At 34.6% G+C, this 20,539-nt stretch overlaps 1 protein-coding gene across 48 annotated transcripts in view; it reads left to right on the forward strand.

Moving 5' to 3' along the window:
* ARPP21 (cAMP regulated phosphoprotein 21) overlaps positions 1–20,539 on the forward strand; it is a 155,716-nt gene that overhangs the window by 53,416 nt on the left and 81,761 nt on the right. For 22 of the 48 annotated variants that reach the window (XR_008546951.2, XM_009445126.4, XM_054680499.1 and 19 more), the window contains 2 exons: positions 14,754–14,862; positions 16,747–16,848. The exons of 5 other annotated variants lie outside the window; for them this stretch is intronic. Coding sequence is in view for 42 of the 43 variants with exons in the window: in XM_009445126.4 (XP_009443401.2) it covers positions 14,754–14,862; positions 16,747–16,848 (211 nt within the window). In the remaining variant the exon portion in view is untranslated. Of the gene's footprint in view, positions 1–14,753; positions 14,863–15,230; positions 15,322–16,746; positions 16,849–20,539 lie in introns of those variants that run through there. 21 more of the 48 variants (XM_054680525.1, XM_054680509.2, XM_054680510.2 and 18 more) reach the window with 2 other exon arrangements.

Consider the following 20,539-nt stretch of genomic DNA (forward strand, 5'->3'; position numbering starts at 1 on the left):
TTCTACTGTGTTAGCAAAACACATTTTTAAAATTTATCAGGTTCCTATTTTATCTGGTTGTTTACACATGTGCCTCATATTTGAATAGTAGTAAAAATTAAAGGTAACTTTTAGAATCCTCTATATCTTCCCTCTCCATGCAATACTCTTTGTTGTTGTTATAGTTGTGTTGTTGTTTCTTATTCTTCATTTTTTAATGGCTTTTAGATATCATCATGCAGGGACATGCTGATTGCAAAATAGAAAAGCAGTTGACTACTTCCTTTTAATTTTTTTCTTCTTCTTTGTCTATAAGGTCATAGCAAACATGGAAAACTCCCATAGTTCAAGTATATTAAATGTGATACAGTTTCAACTGGTGTACAGTAGATTTATTTTTAACTTACACCAATTTTGCAATCACATAGTCATAATACTGGTACATATGTTTTAGACATGTTTCCTCGGAGAATGGCTTTGAGAAAATTAAGCATTATATCAAGACTCCTGGTCAACTTTGAGTGCTGGCTCTAAACCTGATCTGCCCGGTATGGTAGCCAAATATGGCTATTTACATTTCAATTCACGTTTATTAAATTTATATAAAATTTAAACTTTAAAATTCAGTTCCTCTATCAGGTGAGCCACATTTCAAGCAGCTATTGGATAGAGCAGATATGGAACACTGATATGATTTTAGAACTTTCTATTGATCAGCTCTTTTTAAATCCTTGTGTTTCCTGCAAGTTCCCAAATACCACTGGAGAACATAATTTGTCCTTTAAAACTTTTATTTTCTGGCTAGTAGGTATCATATTACTAGAATTTTTCACTTCTAGAAGAGTGCCAGCTTTTTTTTTATTAATGGCCATTTAAAAATAGATGCCACATGTTTATACCTTTAGGAAGAGTTGAAAGTAAGTGTGTGCAGAGAACACCCTCTCGAAGGTACAACTGCTACAACAGGAAGGCCAGGGCTCAGTCTCTGGCTAACTCCTTACTCTTACACACCACCATTTAGACACCCTTTCGTGAGTCAAAGCAAATCATGCCTAAATAAAAAAGGCAAATGACTGTATGTCACGGACTTTCAAGGTATTTACTGAAGTGTTGAGCTCAATAATGTTCAATTCATAGCTGTCATGTTCTACTGTTCTATTCTAACTACACTTCTGACCATCCTCTATTTGAGTGGCTGTTGAGGTATGGTGGTGGTTCATCCTCTATTTGAGTAGTTCTTGAGGTGGGGGTGGATAACTGATGTATTTTAGCACACGAAAAAAGAGGATGAATTAAATCTCTGTATCCAAATAGGAACAAATCACAGTTTTCAGAACCTGAATCATTGTCAGCAATTTTAGTGAAAAGAAGTGTTGTTTTGTGGAAAATTATGTTTGATTTTAAAAGTCTGTTGCCATGCTCTTTGGGGTTGAAGTTCAAAATGGGGCATTATATTCAAAACATTCTATTTAAGTTCTAAGTGTCTTGGTTTTTTTGGTTTTGTGAAAAACTTCAGAGTTGTCTTATCAGGGCAATCAACATGTGTTGGTCATGGGAACCATATTAACTTCAAAATATTTCTGGATTGAAATGTCTTCATTTATTTAAAGGAGGGAATACTGAGATGAGAGTCCCATGTGAGTTTTGTGTTTGGGGAATACCTTTTCAATATCTAGAGTTTTAATGCTACTCCAGTGCAAACACATGAAATGCATATTTTAATGGCACTATAGTCTGAGAGAAATGCAGAAAAATGTGGATTGAGGGTATTTTTGTTTACTAAGAGGTAGAGGAAAAAAAAACTTCCTTTTATATTGTTCTTCTTCAGTGACACTTCAATACTACTCTGACATCATTGTTTAAATAATTGTAACTATTTCAGCTCCTTATTGGCTAGAATTTATTTCCCAGAATCCTGATTTTCTAGATGATAGGCAGGTTAAGTAACTATAGAATGTGACTTGAGAAGGTTGGGTTTTTTATGGAGAAGAAAGAATTTCACATAAAGTTCAAAATATTCAGATCATAACAATACATTCTGTGAGGATTACATATGTGTGTGTACTGCACTGACCTCTGGTATTTTTAATAATATACCCAGATATAATCTATCTGCTCTTTTATGATGAAAACAACTTGTCTCAGGATATACTTCTGTTTGTTAGATATCATCCCTTACTTATAATAACATTGCCTACAGCTAATTCATTTCGCCAAGCACTTTACATCTTGTAATAATATACATTTTCATGAGGTAAATGTATATTATTACATTTAATACAAAAAAACCTTACCATATAAATAATTAAAGCTTCATTTTGCAGAAGAAGAAAATTAGGCACAAACTGAGTTTTGGTTTGGGGCTTACAGGGAAGCAATGGTTAGCATGACTGGGACCTAAACCAATGTGTCTAATATCAAAAAGATTTTTTAAAATAATCTTATTCTCTTAAAGCAAAAATACCCAGAAATTATTGAGCAGAGCCTTCAAGAAGAGTCCCTGGATTGGCTAAAAATTGCAATCCTTTTAAGTCCTTTGTTGTCTGATAAAAAACAGTGATTGATGGACAAGATATTTTTGAAGATTAACTCAATGGTATCATTAAGTAACAGAGCCTCCCTACAACTTGATAGGTCTTGCTAGATTTGCTGTGCTTATTACTGCCACAAGATGTGATTTTTTGAAGGAAAGCATATATATATGCATTATATATAAATATATATTTAGATATTATACATAATATATATATTTATATAAATGTATATTATATATAAAGTTTAAATAAATATGAAGTTTAAATAAATATAAAAATGTAAGCTTTACTCCATTTCACTCTTTTTTTCTAAGAATGAAAAAGCCATATTTATTAATTATGTTCGTAAGAGGGGGTGAACCTCTTCATTTTGTTATTACAAAACTACTGCCACAGCAATCTGATTGTTCAACTCCATAGACTTATGCCACATCTACAAGAGCATCAAGTGCGGTGAGAAGCAATGAGACAAGATGGAAAGATAGTTGAAGTAAAGTCAACTGTCTAGAGATTTTACATTAATACATTCCAGGTTTCTGTAACTTACCTGATAAGAGCAGAGATGTTAAGTTTTTGCAGTCATATAATATACACAGACAAAACTTTCCAGATACTGAAAACATATTTCCAGCAACTACAACTCACCAACAACAGACTTTAGTGGCGGTGGTCACACAAAAAATTACAAGATGGGATTCATGTCCTCAAACGTTTTACACTATAGTTATAGTGGGGGGAATAACTTCAGAATCTCAGTCCTCTTAAAACTTGAAAAATGTAGTGCAACTCTTTGTAGATCCAAAGTAGACACATAACAAATATCTAGACAATAGCTCCATAACTGAAGGAACAGTATACCAAACATCCAGCAGAATGTATGTAACAGATTCATTGGGGACTACCTGCCCATCCATTTCATGGTTCAAATAGGCATTTAGGAAGACTTTGAGAAAGGGTAAGACTTAAACAAATGTAGTAAGGAGGGGGATACATGGCAAGCTGGAGTATGGGCTATAAACGAACATTAGATAAAAATCTTTACATTTTTTTAACATTTACTAAGAGCTGGGCATTTTGTTGAGATGGTTGTGTTAGGTTTTCACAGCCACCTAATGAAAAGGATTTTTTAAAATTATTTTTCTAACTTTACTGAAGAGAATATGTACCAAAGGGAAATTAGTGAATTGTCTAAAGTCATACTGCTGCACAGTGGCAGCAGGATGCTAATTCAGGATATTTGACCTCAAATCCAGGAGACTTTAAAATAATGCTCTACTGGCTGGAGGCAAATATGGAGAGAATGATATTGTCAATGACAGTAGGAGGCTACATAAGATTGAATAGAATCTTGAAGGCGGGCAGCTCTTAGAGCTTTAGAACATGAGGCTTGATGTGTATAACCTGATACTTTAGAAAGGTTAGTCTGGTATTGACTAATGGGATGTATTCAAAAGGAAATGACCAAGAGTAGAAAGACTTAGGTGAGTGCTGCTGTCACCAAGGCATGGGGCTGGAACATTTATGAAAAGTAGGAAATAATATTTTTGTTCATTTGGGAAACAGTTCAAGGTGGTACTGTCACCTGAGCAAACTGATGCACTTTAGAAAATTAGTAAAGGAAGTCATCTTTCCTCCGCAGCACTGCATTTTTGTTGGTGCTCAGAGCCAACCAGAGTAAGAACTGATTTGTGTATGTGACCAGTAGCCTCCAACCACACTTTTTGGTCTACAAATTGGGTCTTAATAGCTGGGACTCCTGTAACAAATGGAATCACTGAGCTGAGAAGCCCTCCACGTTGTGTTCCTTCATCTTTAGTTAGTTCCTGTCTTCTATCCCATTGTAGGTTGCCAGAAATATGTTTTGCTCTGACACTTTTTTATTTTTTTATGGAATTTTTTGTCAGCTGTCAGATTAGGTGATGCTGCTGAATGAGACCCTTGCAAGGGTGAAGGTATTAGGGTCCATGTTATTTTGATATTATAAATGATATTTATAATAGATTTACTCTACATAATGTTACATTTTTGATATTTAGGATTTAGGTTAAAAATATGAATAGTGATCTTATCAAAATATTGTAAATGCCACAAATATGTGTGTCTTTCTATATAAGAAATTTTGCCCTTCTCTTTCTCTCACTTTCTGATCTTCAGTTTCTCTCTCTTTTACTCATTTTCTGTGTTTGACACAAAGCAGTTTATTGTTGTCCTGTTAGATATATTTTTAACCTTCCTCTTCTTCATCCCAGAGAAAGGAAGCACACTTAGAGTGTACCATTGGAGACTAGAAACCATCCTCTTGCACAAGTGTTTTCCAAAAAGCCAAGATCAGCCACAGGCAATGAGAATCCCATGTATTATCTGAATGTTTTTGCATATGTCAGAGCAACTGTTTAACTCATCCCAGATAATTTTCATGTTAAAAGATTATCATCTTTTGAACATTTTTTGTCTTGTCTTTTACATCCACCCACTGTCATTGCCTCAAATCCCCTGCGCTGACAGTGCAGAGCAAATAAAGGAAATAGCAAATCCACTGAAAGAGAGTGGATACAGGCCCTAGAAACTGTGAAACAAAAATAGTGGCCCACAGGCATTGGTTTGAGGCTATACCTTAAGTGCCCAAGGACATATCCAGTGATCCTGAGAAGTGTGAGCCTGGGTATTTTGCCTGGAGTGATGAATGGTGTGTAGTGACTATGGCAGTTTGTTTGTTGTATGTTCCAGAAAGGATGACTAACTGAGTTGGCTGTTTGGTAAATCATAAAAGCCATGAAACTCATTCTAGAACTAAACAAAGCTTCCCTATAGATAGAGCAATGGAAACCAATTGATTTTATTAAGAACCCCTGAAGTGATGGATAGTTATTACTACATCAGAAAGGAGGATCATGGGACTTTCCACTTTCTCAGTGGGTAGACCCAGACAACAGTGTACAGCAGTGTGCCAAGGTCACAGAACATCTACTGTGCTTAGTTTTCTGAAGAGGCTAAAGCTGAAAATGGGAATCCTCGGTGTTTGGCCCTTAAGCATTTCACTCCCTGCAGGTGATTAAGTACATTTATAACAAAACAAAATAAAGCAAAATATGCTTTTCCTTCCGTGTTTATTATATTTATCTTCCTTTGGCTAGGAATGTGCGTGGCTCTGTGAATAAACTGAGCATCATCCTGATGTGGATGCTTCCTTAATCATCCTCTGAAGAAGACCAAGCATCAATTTATTTAAGTGCCTCTTAAAAATCTATGAGTGGTTGGTTGGCATCCTGTCATTTCTAAACATGGTAAATTTACTCTGCACTTTTTACAGGAATGGCAGTGAAAATCATCTGACTTGTTGCCAAAGATCAGAAACCTAAGAATCACATTGTTCTCAGGAAAACTATGAAACTTTATTTACTGAGCAAGACACTTCGTTTTTTAATCTATACTCAGGCTCAAAATGAGACATATTTGTTCACATTGGTCAAACTCCATGTCATTTTCTTCAAATATTATATTTTCTCCATATTATTATTCTCAAATACCTTAGAGAATATAAGATTCTGTAGATGAGATAGGTAAATACTAGAAATATACCATAAGAAGGAACATAAGTTTGTCGTATTCCTTTCCCTACTCGAAATTATTTATGAGCCTTTGAGTGTGAATGTATAATCAACTATTTTGAAAATGAAACATGCGTATATGTTCTATAACATAGTATCCTTAATATTTTATAGAGATTTTCTGTGGAGTCATGATATGTTTAATAATTTTATTTATTTATTTATCTATTTTGCTCATGACATCCTAGGTAGATAAAGCTAAGCCATTTTAAAGGAGAGAAAACTGAGATCCATCTCTTGTTCTTATCTAGTCAATTCACAGAAGACCAAGATCAAAATTCAGTACTACTGTCACTCAGCCATGACTCTTCTCCTAAAGTTAGAGAAAGAGGAATTAACATTAACAGGCTTAATACTCTTAAATAATGATGAAAAAGAAACAGAAGTAAACCAAGCACTGTTCTTTAACTCGTACCTATTGATTCACTTATACAAATTGTAATTTGCATTTTATTGCCTTTAAAATTCAGCAGAGAACCAAATTAAACAACATCGGTACTAAGTTAGATGGTAAAAATATGATGCCAAAAAAAAGTCTCCAGAATCACCGGACACACTGGATTCACAATTGCCTTGGCATACTTAGAAGTGACACAAAACTCTGTTTCATGTTCTTAAATTATGTCAGATGAAAATCATTTCTCAAGTGTTCGGTACTGCGCTTTGAACAAAAGAAGTATAGCCTATAGCACATGTTAATTCTTTTCACAGTTTATTTGAGGAGCCATGACAATTTTGATCAAGACTGTGTGTGTGTATGTGTGTGAATACATAGTATGTAACTACAGTAGTGTCTGTGTGTGTAAATACATACTACGTATCATACAGTTTAGAAGTTAAAAGTTCATCATACATATACCTACTAGAGATAGTATTGTCCTAAATGTATAATAGTTTTGGAAGAAGCAAGATTATTGTGGCTTGATTTCCTCAATCTGCATCTTTGCTTGCTATAGGCAGCAGAATTATGCCCAGTACCTGAGGGTTTCCCTTGTTTCTTCTAAATTCTCCTGTAGGGCTGACAGTGATTTTAGCACTTGTACTTTGGGAAGTTTTAGAGAATACTTGAAGGTGAGATTCTGGTTGTGTATAATGAATATGATAATAATAATAACATGTTTTAATGTTCAGTACAACTCTTCAAACAATAAATTGGAATCTATCAAGAGCAGTGCACATTTATGTAACACATTTTATCCCACAACCTGACTTCTTCCAATGTACAGCCCTTCAGGTACCACAGTGTTCTCAGAGGAGCATAGCCTTTAACTTACCAATCTTCACTTCCCACCTTCTGGGCTTCAAGCCAGCAAAATGAAAAAAATATATATAGCTTTTATTTACATGTACCAAAAATATTTGGCAATTCCCTGTCAAGTAAACTACACTAGTAAGTCTGTACCTTCACTGGGATTGAAATACTGTATTTGCATATGGGCTTCAATGGAATGCTTTTTTATACAATATTACAATATATAAGCAGAAAGCCTTTTGTCTCAAAAAAACACAACAATTATATTCAACAGTTTCCAAAGAAAACATCACTTTCAGAAAAATATGACTGCCATATTTGGAAATACACAGATCAATCCATTATTTTAGTATTACAATACAGATTATATCTATCCTACTTAAGGTTAACTCTAAAGAAAATTTTGGATCAATAATTAATGTTGTGCCTTTAGATTTTTTCTACTCAAAAAATATGAACTGTATAACCATAGTTTCTAAAATTTGTTAAGTGCTTTACTAGTGCCCAGCACTGGGCTTAGTGGCTTACTCACATGATTGTGCATCTATGTAATCCTCCCAAGCAAGTTAAGATAAGTATTTTATTTTCTATTTTTTTACAAGAAACCAAACAAACAACAGCCCTCTCCCTCAGAGAGGTTAAATATATTGCAGAAAGTCACACAGTAAGATGCAGAGCTGAAAAGACATAATTGTTTTTAGGCTTGCTTCTCAGTGTTATGTCTGTATGCTTTAAACTATTTTAGCTATTGAAACTATTGCTATTTCAAATATAGTATGCTAGTTTATGTCCATTTTATATAAAGAAATTAGGTTATGTATTAAAATGCAATGGTTGTTTTAAGGGAGTGGAGCTTTGAGTCATTGTATATATTAATGCTACTATCATTTAATGTTCTTATAGCACTGAAATGGAAGGATGGAGAATTTAAAGAAAAAAAAAAGTACACCAATACTTTATCCCTGATTTTAGTCAGTTTATTACCACTGATAAGAAAAGCCTGAGATTAGAAAACTTGCAAGAAATTAGTACCCTGGAGCTGAAGAAGAAATCACTCATCATCAGTTCAGTGTTGGAAGTGAAAAGAAGTGAATTCAACACGCAAAGTATTGTGCCTTTCTGTCAAAGTAGCACCAGAGAGAAGTAAATGATCAAATATATTGAACCAAATATCACATTTGTAGATTAACACTAGATTATTTGTTTATAGGTTTACTTAGAAAATACCACTGGAGCTTTTGAAAATTTTATTTTACTTTTTTTATTATACTTTAAGTTCTAGGGTACATGTCGGGCGGTGGGGGGCTTGGGGAGGAATAGCATTAGGAGAAATACCTAATATAAATGATGAGTTGATGGGTGCAGCAAGCCAACATGGCACATGTATACCTATGTAACAAGCCTGCACGTTGTGCACATGTACCCTAGAGTTTTTGAAAATTCAAGGAGCCTAAAATTGTCCTAGGCTAATCCTAAATCTTAATCATGATTGAGATTGGTGATAAATCGATCAATGGAATCAATTTGGTGGAATCCTCAATTTTAGGCTAATCCAAAACATTTCAAGTTTTACATAGGGGCCAAACAATCTGTAAAATGATCCCCATGTAAAACTTGAAATGTTTTGATAATCTCAAGAACCTAGGCATATATTTGATGTTATCCTCATATTTTAGAATATATGTGTGCAGTATTTCCTAGATAATTCATATAAGATCATCCTCATATCATTTAGAAGAATTGCTGTTCTATAAATTAATTTTTCTACTGTAGACATTATTTTCATTTGTGGAAATTCTAAGTATATAGGTAAACTTGAAGAAATAAGTCTGTTTTGTTAAGCTAAGTATATCTATCTGACATGTGTGACTGTTAGGTGCTGTCGCCAACACCATGCTCAATATAGATAATCAAGCTCATGCACCTGGTATATATTATACCAGGTCTGAATTGCGTGTGATTACTTTCCCTTTTTAAAACTTCATATTTTCCCCTTTTTTCTTATCCTTGCAATCTTTCTCTATAACATCATTATTTAGTCTTCTCCTATAGATAAGAGAAAAGAGATCTTCAGAGTGGACAGTATTATTTAGTTATTCTCATTATATTATCATTAGTAAATGGATGTTTATATAGATAGATAAATCAAAAAGGACGCAGCAATAAAGGGAGTGATTGACAGGGTAGGAGTGGTTGACATATACTAGAGGGCCTTAGAAGCAGGGATCATAATTAAATCTGATATTTTTAAAAGTAGCAGCGCAGTAGAACAATTAAGAATTGGTTTGACAAAACAAAATATCTAAATACCTATTTTAGGTGATTGTAATAATACATGCTATGAAAGAGTATGTTCTAAATATTCAAAATATGTGAATATGTTAAATATCTATTATCCAGTAATTGGATACAAACCACTACTAAGTTGTTGAATTGGTTTTCTGTCTTTTTAAGCTAATAATTTTCATTATTTTGTTGTTATACAATAATAATTATTTTCATAATCACAAATATATAAAAGGTTAAAATAAAATTGTCTGTTATCCCACCATCAGACATACTTACTCCTAGCATTATTATTCTTACATATTATAGTTTCAACATAAATATGATCAAAGCATATTTATGTTTTTATTAATTGCTTTTCTATGTTACTCAATATTATTGGATATAATTTTATAGAGCCACATATCCTACATTACATACCTTAAATTACTTACCTAATCTACTATAGATTTTTCACTATTTTGCTGTTGTGAATGATGGAACTCTGCATTCATTTATTATTTTCTTTGGATTCATTATTAGAAATCGAACTACTTTGTCAGGACAAAATGATATTTAAAAATTTTTAAGTCTCCAAATCCACGTAGCCAAATTGTTTGCTACAGCAGAGGTACCAGTGTAAGAGATATCTTACAAATGCATGTTGTTTTTAAATGTTGTGCTTAATGTTGTTCATGAAAAGTCTTATGTTAAAGGAGAGTCAAAGAGTTGGTTTGCATTCCTCTGCTTATATATACAGTACACTATAGAAAAAGAGAAGAATAAAATGAATTTTGCAAGGGTGTTACAAAATTTGGAACAAGAGTTTGAAAGATGCTAATAAAGAACATTGGCTACTTAGCACTGCACTTATTAAGTTTATAAGGTATAGTCTCATTTGAAAGAAAATGAAGTGGTATAAAATGACAAACTGATAATGCAAATTGTGAGATACACTTATTTAAAAAGAACTAAGACTTTCCTATTTTCAGTAAAATACATCCAAAATGTACATATTTTAATTGAAAATTTTTGAAATATTAAGGGAACAGTGTCATTAGATTTCTCTAATTTGTTTGACTATTAAAGTGCTTTTGATAGGTGTCTTACACCATCAAAATATTTTATACTGTTGTGCATAGAAACTTTTAATTTTATGAGATACGTATACATATTGGTAACCACCTTTCAGTTACTCAGGGTGAAATTCAAGACTTCTCTCTATGACTCTACATATTCAGTAGAATTAAATTCTTCATTTATGTTTGGAAAATAAGGGAAGGATTAAGGTTAACTATTTGGAAGAAAAGTAATAAATCCGGTCTTAAGAACCTGACTGTAAGGTAAACTATTAAAATACTTCAAGATAAGAAAGATTAAAAATACTAATAATAATGAGTGCTCATCTATTTCAAGCTTCAAGGGGGAAAAAACTAAAACTGGGACTGAATGACTAGAACACAAGAGTTTGATTATCTTCACTCAGCCACACTGTTTGTCAATTCATGAGCTATGCCCAGTGAAGGAACAATGAAGAATTAATTCTGACTTTTCAGAGGTTTGATTGGGGTTGCCAAGAAATTGACCAGAAATGCCAGTGCTCTTCACTATACATGAACAATGAGTTTCACAGTAGTTATGTGCTACAAATTGTGGAAAAACATATTTTTACCTTCAGAAGAAGAAAGTATTTTTCACCTAGAATAAGCATTACATTTATTTTCCATGCTTTTTTTGATGATAATATAGAGAAAGATAGAAATAATGCCATATGTACTAAAATCTACCAGAAAAAAAAAAGTTAGGCGTGAATGATGCAGGGCTGTAAAATATATAGTGAAGTCTAGTCATCATTGATTTAATAAATACCACCACCTTTTGCAGTTTTGAGAATGTTTTCATCCAATTACATTCACATATTAATACATTAAAAGTTATCCATTATCATTTTAAATAAAGGTCTACAATACATTATTTTAGTTCTATTCATTGCTTAGAAATAATATTGCTATGGTGGTAAATTAACTGTGAAAGGGAGTTGAGTTTTCAAAGCTATAATATAATGGTACATTACCAGTAATACCAGTAATTTTTAGTTTAATCACTTGCAATACTTCAGGTGTATGCCTTAGTTTGCATGAGCTTAAACTGCGAAATTGCTCTTTAGCACTATAATCATAAACAATTCTCTATAAAATCAACCTAGAAAAATTTTATTAGATTCACTTGAATTTTTAAGCAAAATTCAAATAGTTTCTCCATGATCATTCAATATTTCTGGAAAAATACAAAAGGATTAATAATTTGAACTATTAAATTCCAATATCTGAGAAAAACCTAAGGTGTTTGAAATGCAGTTATTAAGGATGCATTTTGCATAATTTGCATTATTAGGAAATATTTTTGCTCTAAACAATATTTATATTATTAATTAGAATAAGCCTTATGATTACATTTTAGTTATGTTGTAGATGCATTTTTTCCCAAATATATGAAAAACAAATAAATGACTACTACAAAGAAATGGAAATGATATTTTTAAAATAATGTTTAAATAGCTCTTTTAAAGATACAATGACACTTGAAACTTAGAAGTTCCAAAATTAGGAAGGCCATGATTTTCATTCACACTTCCATGTCTTCCCAAGATACTCTCAGATTTAAAACAAACAAAAACATTCGTTTTTGTAACATGATTAAGTTTGGTCAATATAAATTGAAACATAAATCTGACTTTTAAAGATCTCACTAATGTTCTAAATTTGAATTTATACTCCTACTAACCAAATTATCTTCTGATTTATAATTATAGGATTTAAAATTTGATATATTATTGTGACTTTTTTAATCTGTCCCTGAATTATAGTGATTTATGAATAGCTGCGCTAAATGTTCATTTGCTTATACATTGGTTAATTTATTTATTCAGCCAAATGCCTCTCAGGTACCAGGCATGGTTCTAGGCACTAAGACTTAAGTATTTAAAAAAGACAAGGTCTGTACTGACATGAAACTTAGATTCTAATTCTGGTTAGTGCTTTAATGCTTTTCACTTTAATGCTTTTCAACCTAAATAAGTCAATTTATAACAAATTCACTTTATGCTCATGAATCAAAAAGTCCACATTCTGAGATAATTTTATTTGTAAATGAACAATTACAGACTATTACAAACAAATACAAACAAAATTTCTGTAAATTTACAAGTTAGTAAATCATTTCACTTAACTGGAGTTTATCAGATTACAGAGCCTGGGGATATTAGAAGACACCAAAATAGCATTGATACAATCAACATCTGTATTTAAGTCAGCATCCTAATTTCACTTGCTATGGAAAAAAAATGTGTAACAACATATAAATATTGGATGAAAATGTTGGAATGCTTTAAAAATCTGGAGAATTTCTAGTGTTTACAGGGAACTGCAAGTCTACACTGTAATATCTTTACAGTGTAATAAGAAATTGAAGTGTCTTGTGACTATGCTACACTGAAACATGTTTAATTTCTCTACTGTAAATGGCCTTTTCATTGTGAAGTACAGGTTTACTTCTTTAGAATACTAATTTTAATATGTCATATTCGCACTTTCAGGTTTTGGGTTACATTTTAAGTTTGGTGGAAAACATTTACATTGAAAAGTAGGATAATTTGATGGAGGAATTTTGTTCTTTATTTTGGGGTTTGAGGGCCTTCAGCCCACTGTGTACAATATAGAGGAACAAAACTGAGTCTCTGAAAGGATGTGACCAGGCTGTGTGATGCCTGTGGCTTACTGGGCAAATTCATAAACGGAAATCAAAAGAAGCATGGAGGGATGGTTTCCTTGTCTTTAAAAGAGGCAAAAAATATTTGCTTCTGCACCAAACTTTTATTGTAAGGATCGAATAAGATATTGACACCATGTTCCAAAAATTATACTCAGTTAAAAAAACTCTAACTGATATTATTCCAGTTTTTTGCTATTGTCTGCTCATCAAAATTATTATAATTTATGTACATGTATTTAAGGAAAGAAAAAAATGCTTCTCATCAAGATTTGAATTATACACTTAAACTACTTCTTTATTTTCGAAGTGCTATTTGCTTATTTTGGAGCTCGGAGCAAATGATAAGTTTCTCTTAATTACTGGTCACTCATATTACACAACGGACACTGTGAGTGGCTTCCTAATGACTCAAAGCATAATGAACCCTGTAGGGACAGAAAACCTTCTAGGCTTCAGAAGTAATATATCAGATATGACAGAGACCCTTTAATGAGAGTCATAAATTTTAACTGTCTAAACCAGAAACAAACGTTTTAGCACTTCCTCTGTGGATGAACCCAAGTACAGATCATTCATTGAGTTCTGTGGTCTGCAATGACAACTGTGAGAAATTAACAAGGAAGTGGAGCCCTTTCCTTTAATAATACCAAATGATTAAGAGGACCTAAAAAAAATCAATTGACTAATCAATAGTGTGTAACTGCTTGAAGCATTTTCCCCATGCTAATCAACCATTAAGTTGTTTAAACTAAATACCTCCATTTTCTCCAATTACTGAACTGATTTACAAGACATGGTCAAGGGTGTCAGAGTCTACTGGAGCCAGATTCCAGAGTTTTCGTTATTGGAGGAGACAGAAAATAATTTTTAAGTGATCCTCTCTCACTACACAGTCTAAAGACTCTTAAAAGGGAAGATGTGATAGAAGATATTCTGCCAGTTCCAGACATTGGTGAATTAATGTGTTACTCTCAAGTTCTAAACATGTATATTTGTTTGAGAATATGGGTAGGAAGTTATTTGAATTCAGGAGTAATAGAGGTCAAAATAACTAAAGAAAACATCTATACAATATATACAGGCAGGCCTTTAAATTTGTTTTTCAATTTCAGCCATGATGAGCAGCATGTAGCAAACAAGACCCCAAATTCAAAACAACAAAAAGTATTCTAACATGTGAAGTGACATATTATTACCTACCTGTATATTGCCAGCAACTCTAGTATCAAAACCACTTGTAAACTTTTAAGTTAAATGACACTGTGGGGGAAGAACAACACTAAAAAATAACTTTAAACAAGGGGAAAAAAACTTTTTTATTGATATGTTTTACTTTGCTGGCAGACCAGAGCAAAGGTTTTGTGAACATTTAAAAGATGAAAAAGGTGAAGAATCCCAGAAGCGGTTTATCTTGAAGCGAGATAACTCTAGTATTGATAAAGAAGACAATCAGGTTGGTTCTCAAGTTTGAGAGTGGCTGACATTGTTGTTTTTGAAGGTGGGCTGACTGATGTTCATGTCGTCCCTCTGTTGTCCCTGCCTTCCCTCCAATCCTCCCCTGCCTCTGATACCACTGTCCTATCTCCAGCCTCCTTCTCCTCCTTGCCTCCCCCTTTGGCATTCAATGGGTAGCAAAAAAAAATATGTCCTGGTTGCTTTAGCAATGGCTCTGTGTTGGGCTGCATGGGTGGTGCTTGGCGCAGTTTCCGCTGCATGTCTGGGAGGGTCGGGATGCCACAGGCTCCGAGCTGTGGAGAAAAGCTTTGTCAGTCGCATATCCAGATGTCTGTGTAACTATGGCAGTCGTTCCACTCCCTACAGCTTTGTCCTTCAGTTGTGCACAAATTGAGCTGGATTATCAATACGGACCGATGATCAACCGGTGTAGCTGTAAAGAACAAACCTTGTTATGGTGAGGACAGGTGGATTTTGCAACTATCCTAAAATAAGTCTTCAGAGAAAAGAATTGAGTTCATGTTTTAGTCTTTTATCCCCTCTCCTTCCCATGTTTTATGGTCCATGTAAATTGTCTGCTTGTTTTGCATGAAGTGTAGCAGAACTTTATCCTTGTGTATTTTGCTTGTGACAAAACATTATGTTGTTCTAGAGTAGCCTTATTTGTGGTACCCGGACAGGAGCAAAGAGACCTTACTAAATCTCTTCTTTAGATTGGGGGGTTATGGGATCCAGGGTGATTAGAAGAAAGCTAAGTAAATGGCAAAAAAAAAAAAATTCCACAAAATTTTAAATGATGATAACAATAGAAAGTCATATAAATGCCATTACAATTATACTTTGTGTCTCTGACAATCAAAATAGACTTTTTTTGAAAATGACTTTGCTTTAGAATTCTTAAAGGTAAGACAATATGCATCTCAAGTTATCATTTTAATCACTCTCAGTGAGTCATTCAGCCAGTATGTGCATCTCTGACGCACTTTTTAAAAACTTGTTCATCATTTGTATCTCGTTTCCTCCCACTGCCACCAAGCTACACCATGGCTCCTGTTGACTATGAAACATGTGCCTGTGTCATGTTTAGTGGGTGTCTGTTGAATGGATGGATGAATGTGGTTAGTGCAGAGCAGTTTGTGAGGAATGGAAAGAATAGATGGAAGGAGACTTAAGATGCAGGAGGTAGTCAGAAAATAGGATAAAGAGCAGTCCTCATGCTGGGTTCTTTGAAGCATTACTTTAGAGTTCTTGGTATTGACTCTTGTCAACAAACAGGTTTTTAAAATTTAGCCTGTAAACCTGAGGTCATTCATTCTATGCTAAATGCAATTCATGGGATCAGTCACTGAATGAATTACACAAATTAGAAGATGAAGAAATAATGTCCACATCTTCCTTTCTGTTAATTACTTTCTTTGCTCACTTGCTTTTTCTCCAGTCCCCAAGCTTTCAAAATGATTTCTTCCCTCAGCTACCTTGAACTAGCCACTTCCTCTTTTTTCACCGGCATTCTGCCTCCTTCTGAGGAGTCAGAACCACACAGGTAAGCAAGACAGACAGAGTCCATCAGTGATGAGCCATCACGTATGTGAATTGGCTGAATACCTGAGGCACAGTGAGGTGCACTCGTTTTGGAAACACCTGTGCTACTTGCATCCAGTGAGGAACCAACCAGCAGCAGTAAACACCTCTCACCATTGCATGTCATGCACACACATGGTACATGCACCCAACACAGCCTCCTCAGGAAACAGAGAGAATGAGATTTTTCAGGCTCCATTTGTTTAAGTGAACATTTATTATTCTTAGCTGACAGTTGCTTAACCACAGATTTCTAACAACGCAACTTGGATAACCCTCCTGATTTCTTTTTTCTGTTCAGCAAAACAGAATGCATCCATTTAGAGATGACAGACGAAGTAAATCAATTGAAGAGAGAGAAGAGGAATATCAGAGAGTGAGGGAGAGAATATTTGCACACGATGTGAGTAGTTGTTTTAATTGCCTCTTTAGTGCGCTCCTTCCAACAGCAGTAAGGCTTCCTCATTCCCCAGACAGCGAGGTGGCAGGGAATAAAAAGGCTGGAGCCAGAGAACAAATCAAACTGAAGAAAACTAGAGGTGATTTTGGAAGAGGATCTGGTTCAGGGAAGTGATAGAAACCTAGCCAAGGGTTTGGGTGTGTTCTTAGGATATGACTGGTGGGGGCATGTAGAGAGGTATGATTTTGGTCAGTGATACAGACCTTAAATACAGAAAGTGTTTGTCATATTTGAAGAAATGCCTTCACCTCCACATTAGCCAGCAGATTACCTACCTAGTGTTGTTTTCTTTTTAATAACAACATTGTACAGGGTAAAGAATTACAAAGAAGAGAGAATCTGTTTATCTCACACACACATCCATATACAACGAGTATTTTCTGGGTTGTTAGCAAATATGGACATTTCATTATACTAAAGTTAGATTATTTTTCTCCTCAATTTCAAATCAAATCTGTGAAGAGTTTGTCAAGGGAATAATCATAAAACAAATCCGAACAACAAAAATAATGGTTGGAATTTTTTATCTTTACCCACTATGGTCAAGATAAAATGCAATTAATTAAACATTAAAAGGTAAAAAAAAGTAGAGGCTGGATTTAAATGCAAGGAAAAGGGCAAGCAACTGCCATAGCGTTTTCATTCCATGCAATCATTTAGCAGCCTCCTCAAATGATGTGGGTTCTTCCCCCTGCGTAAGTAGAGGTGTGAGCTCCTTTGTAAGACTCCGTGGCCAACATGGCAAGCTTTGCTGAGTCTAGTGGAATATCTGATCTCCTGCTGTGATCTGCTTCTGGAGACAACACAAAGCCAGCCCAGAGGAGTAGGCTTCAGTGCTTAGCTTGGAGGAAGACTGCTGTCCTGAAAAGTTTCAGGCCAAAGCCAGTTTCTCTGATCTTCCAGCTGGTCTGGTTCCATTAATATGAAAGTGCAGGGGAGATTCAACCTCCTCCACCACTGCACTTCTTTCACGTTTATATCCCGCCCCCTACAACCCCCGCCACCTTTCTTGAACACACTGAAATAGAATTTTGAAGATTGGATGATCCAGCTAACAGCTCTGAAATTAGAAGAGTGTGAGAGAGAGGGAGATGGAAGTTACCATAGTTGGAGGTCTGGATGCAATTTTAGGAGACTCTGCATATGTGTAGGCTACTTAGAAATTTATTATGGTCAGAATTTTAGATAATGCAAAATACAGCCTGACATATGGTGGGCCTTTAATTGTGTTTGGTGGATACAAGAATGAAGTGATGAGATGATCTATTCCAGTCATAATAAGGATGCCTACAGTGGCCTGGAAAGTAGCATTTTCCTGTCTGAAGACCTTCATAGAGCTTCATAGAGATAATTTTTTTGAAAGTTAATTCATTTTTTGTTCTTATTCTCTCTCTCTTGCTCTCTCTCTCTCTCTCTCAAACACACACACACACACACACACACATATTTTCTCTCACACTCTGGTCCTGGCAGGTCAAGTAATGTATGAATGAGTTATGTTGAAAAGAAAATACAAATCACACATAAAATGCACATGCAATATTATGCTGTTTTTAAAGTTGTGTCACATTGTTAGACACTTGACAGCTAGGTGACAAGTCTGTCACTAATGCCTGTCTGTAATGAAGATGACACCTGTCCTGCTTATTTCATTTGCCAATTCTCATGTACAAAGAGAGGTCACTGGGAGACAGGGTCTGCATGACTTTCTCTATACATTGCATTCCCTTACAACCTTGTTAACGAGATTAACAGCTGGGGATCTGGGTTAAACATTTTAGGCAAGTGTTGCTATTTGAAGCATCTATGCCCACATGCTGTATCAACAGTTTTTAAAAAATAAAAGCACATTTAAATGTGAGAAATCTTAAATGTCAAGCTATTGCCATAGCTTTTTAAATCCATGAAATCATTTGGCAGCCTTCTTTAAAATGCTGTGGCTTCTTCTCTCTGTAGGAATAGAGGTGTGAGCCCCTTTGGTAGCCTCTCTAGTGGCCAGCTCTTCCGACTTTACTAATTTGAGTGGAGGACCAGCCTGTTTCTAGCATGCTTTTTAACTTGATATCCTAGGGCAGCGTTTTAAATTGGCGTCAGGTACCCAGACTATACTCACAGAAGGGCTTGAAGGATTAACTGAAGTCCCAGACATCATTTGCAAATCATGTTCGTGAACACGTGTGCATTTTTTAAAGAAATGGTCCCTATTGTATATCATATTCTTACAAGTTTCCATAACCGTTAAAAGGCTAAGACCCTTTCCCTTAGAGGGCAAGAAACACCTAGTGTCTTTCTCTATCTGTATAGCTCTGCTAGAGATATGCAATCATACCACTGGTATTTTCTATGTGTTAGCTATTTGTTGCCTTATAACAAAAAATTCCAAAATTTGGCAGCTGAAAACAAACACTAATCATCTCACAATTTCTGTGGGTCAGGAGTCTGGGAGTAGCTTAACTGGGTGATTCTAGCTCAGAGTCTTACATGAGGTTGCAGTTAAGCTGTCAACTGGGGCTGCAGTCATCTGAAGGCTTGATCAAGTGGTTATCTGCTTTCAAACTCTCTTACATGATTATTGGAAGGCCTCAATTCTTCACTGGCTATAGGCTGGAGATCTCAGTTCCTTACAATGTAGGCTTCTATAGGCTGTTTGGTGTCTTCATGACATGGCAACTAACTTCCCCTGAAGAAAGTGATTTAAGGGAGAAAGAGAGAGAAAGCCCAAGATGGAAGAAGCCACAGTCTTTTATAACCTAATCTTGGATATGATATATCTTCCCAGCTATATTGTCTTGGACACTCAGATCAACATTGGAACAATGTGGAAAGTACCACACAAGGTTGTGAATATCAAAAGGCAGGGATCATTGGGGGTGACCCTGTATAAAGAGGCTATTACTGTATCCTCTATTGACACAAACATAAAGGCAGCACACTTTAGGGGACCTTCATCTAGTACTTCCAGATCCCCAAATGATCATTACTAGTGCCCATACGGCTGAGGCACAAGATCATTCTTTCATAAGATGATAATTACAGTATATTAAATCAATTAGAGAACAAATGCAAAGAATCCAGCATAAGGAAACTGTGTTACAGAACTCTAATCTTTTTCATAGCTGGTCTTTAGTTTAGTTTCTTCATAATTTGAAAACTGAGCTAACAAAGCGGCTTTCCTTGGCAATTATTATTTAAGCAGTGGAGTGATTTAAATAGGTTCAAATATTGCTTAAGTGTATTTTTTTGCTACTTGAAGTAAAAGTAGAAAGTTCAGAAATACTTCCTGGTATTTACAATTTAGCAAAAGTCAAATTTATTTTAAAATCAGAAACATTCTTGAATATTTTCCAAATATATCTTGGGGTCTAAGGTGTCTGTGTGTGTGTGTGTGTGTGTGTGAAAGAGACAGAGTGTGTGTGTGTATGTGTTTGTGTGTGCTTTTGTATACAGGCACATAAAATATGTGATTTGCTTTGGGGATTTTCCAGAAAAAAATTCAAATCCACTTTGAGAATTTTGACATTTTGAGATAAGACAAATTTCTTCATTATTTGAGAACTAAATAGTTGTAAGTCAAAACAACAATTTAGAATTTAGTACCTAAATAATAAATGTATTTTTTGTAGTCAATATATTT

This window comes from Pan troglodytes, chromosome 2 (assembly GCF_028858775.2).
Source record: "Pan troglodytes isolate AG18354 chromosome 2, NHGRI_mPanTro3-v2.0_pri, whole genome shotgun sequence".
Taxonomy (NCBI): domain Eukaryota; kingdom Metazoa; phylum Chordata; class Mammalia; order Primates; family Hominidae; genus Pan; species Pan troglodytes.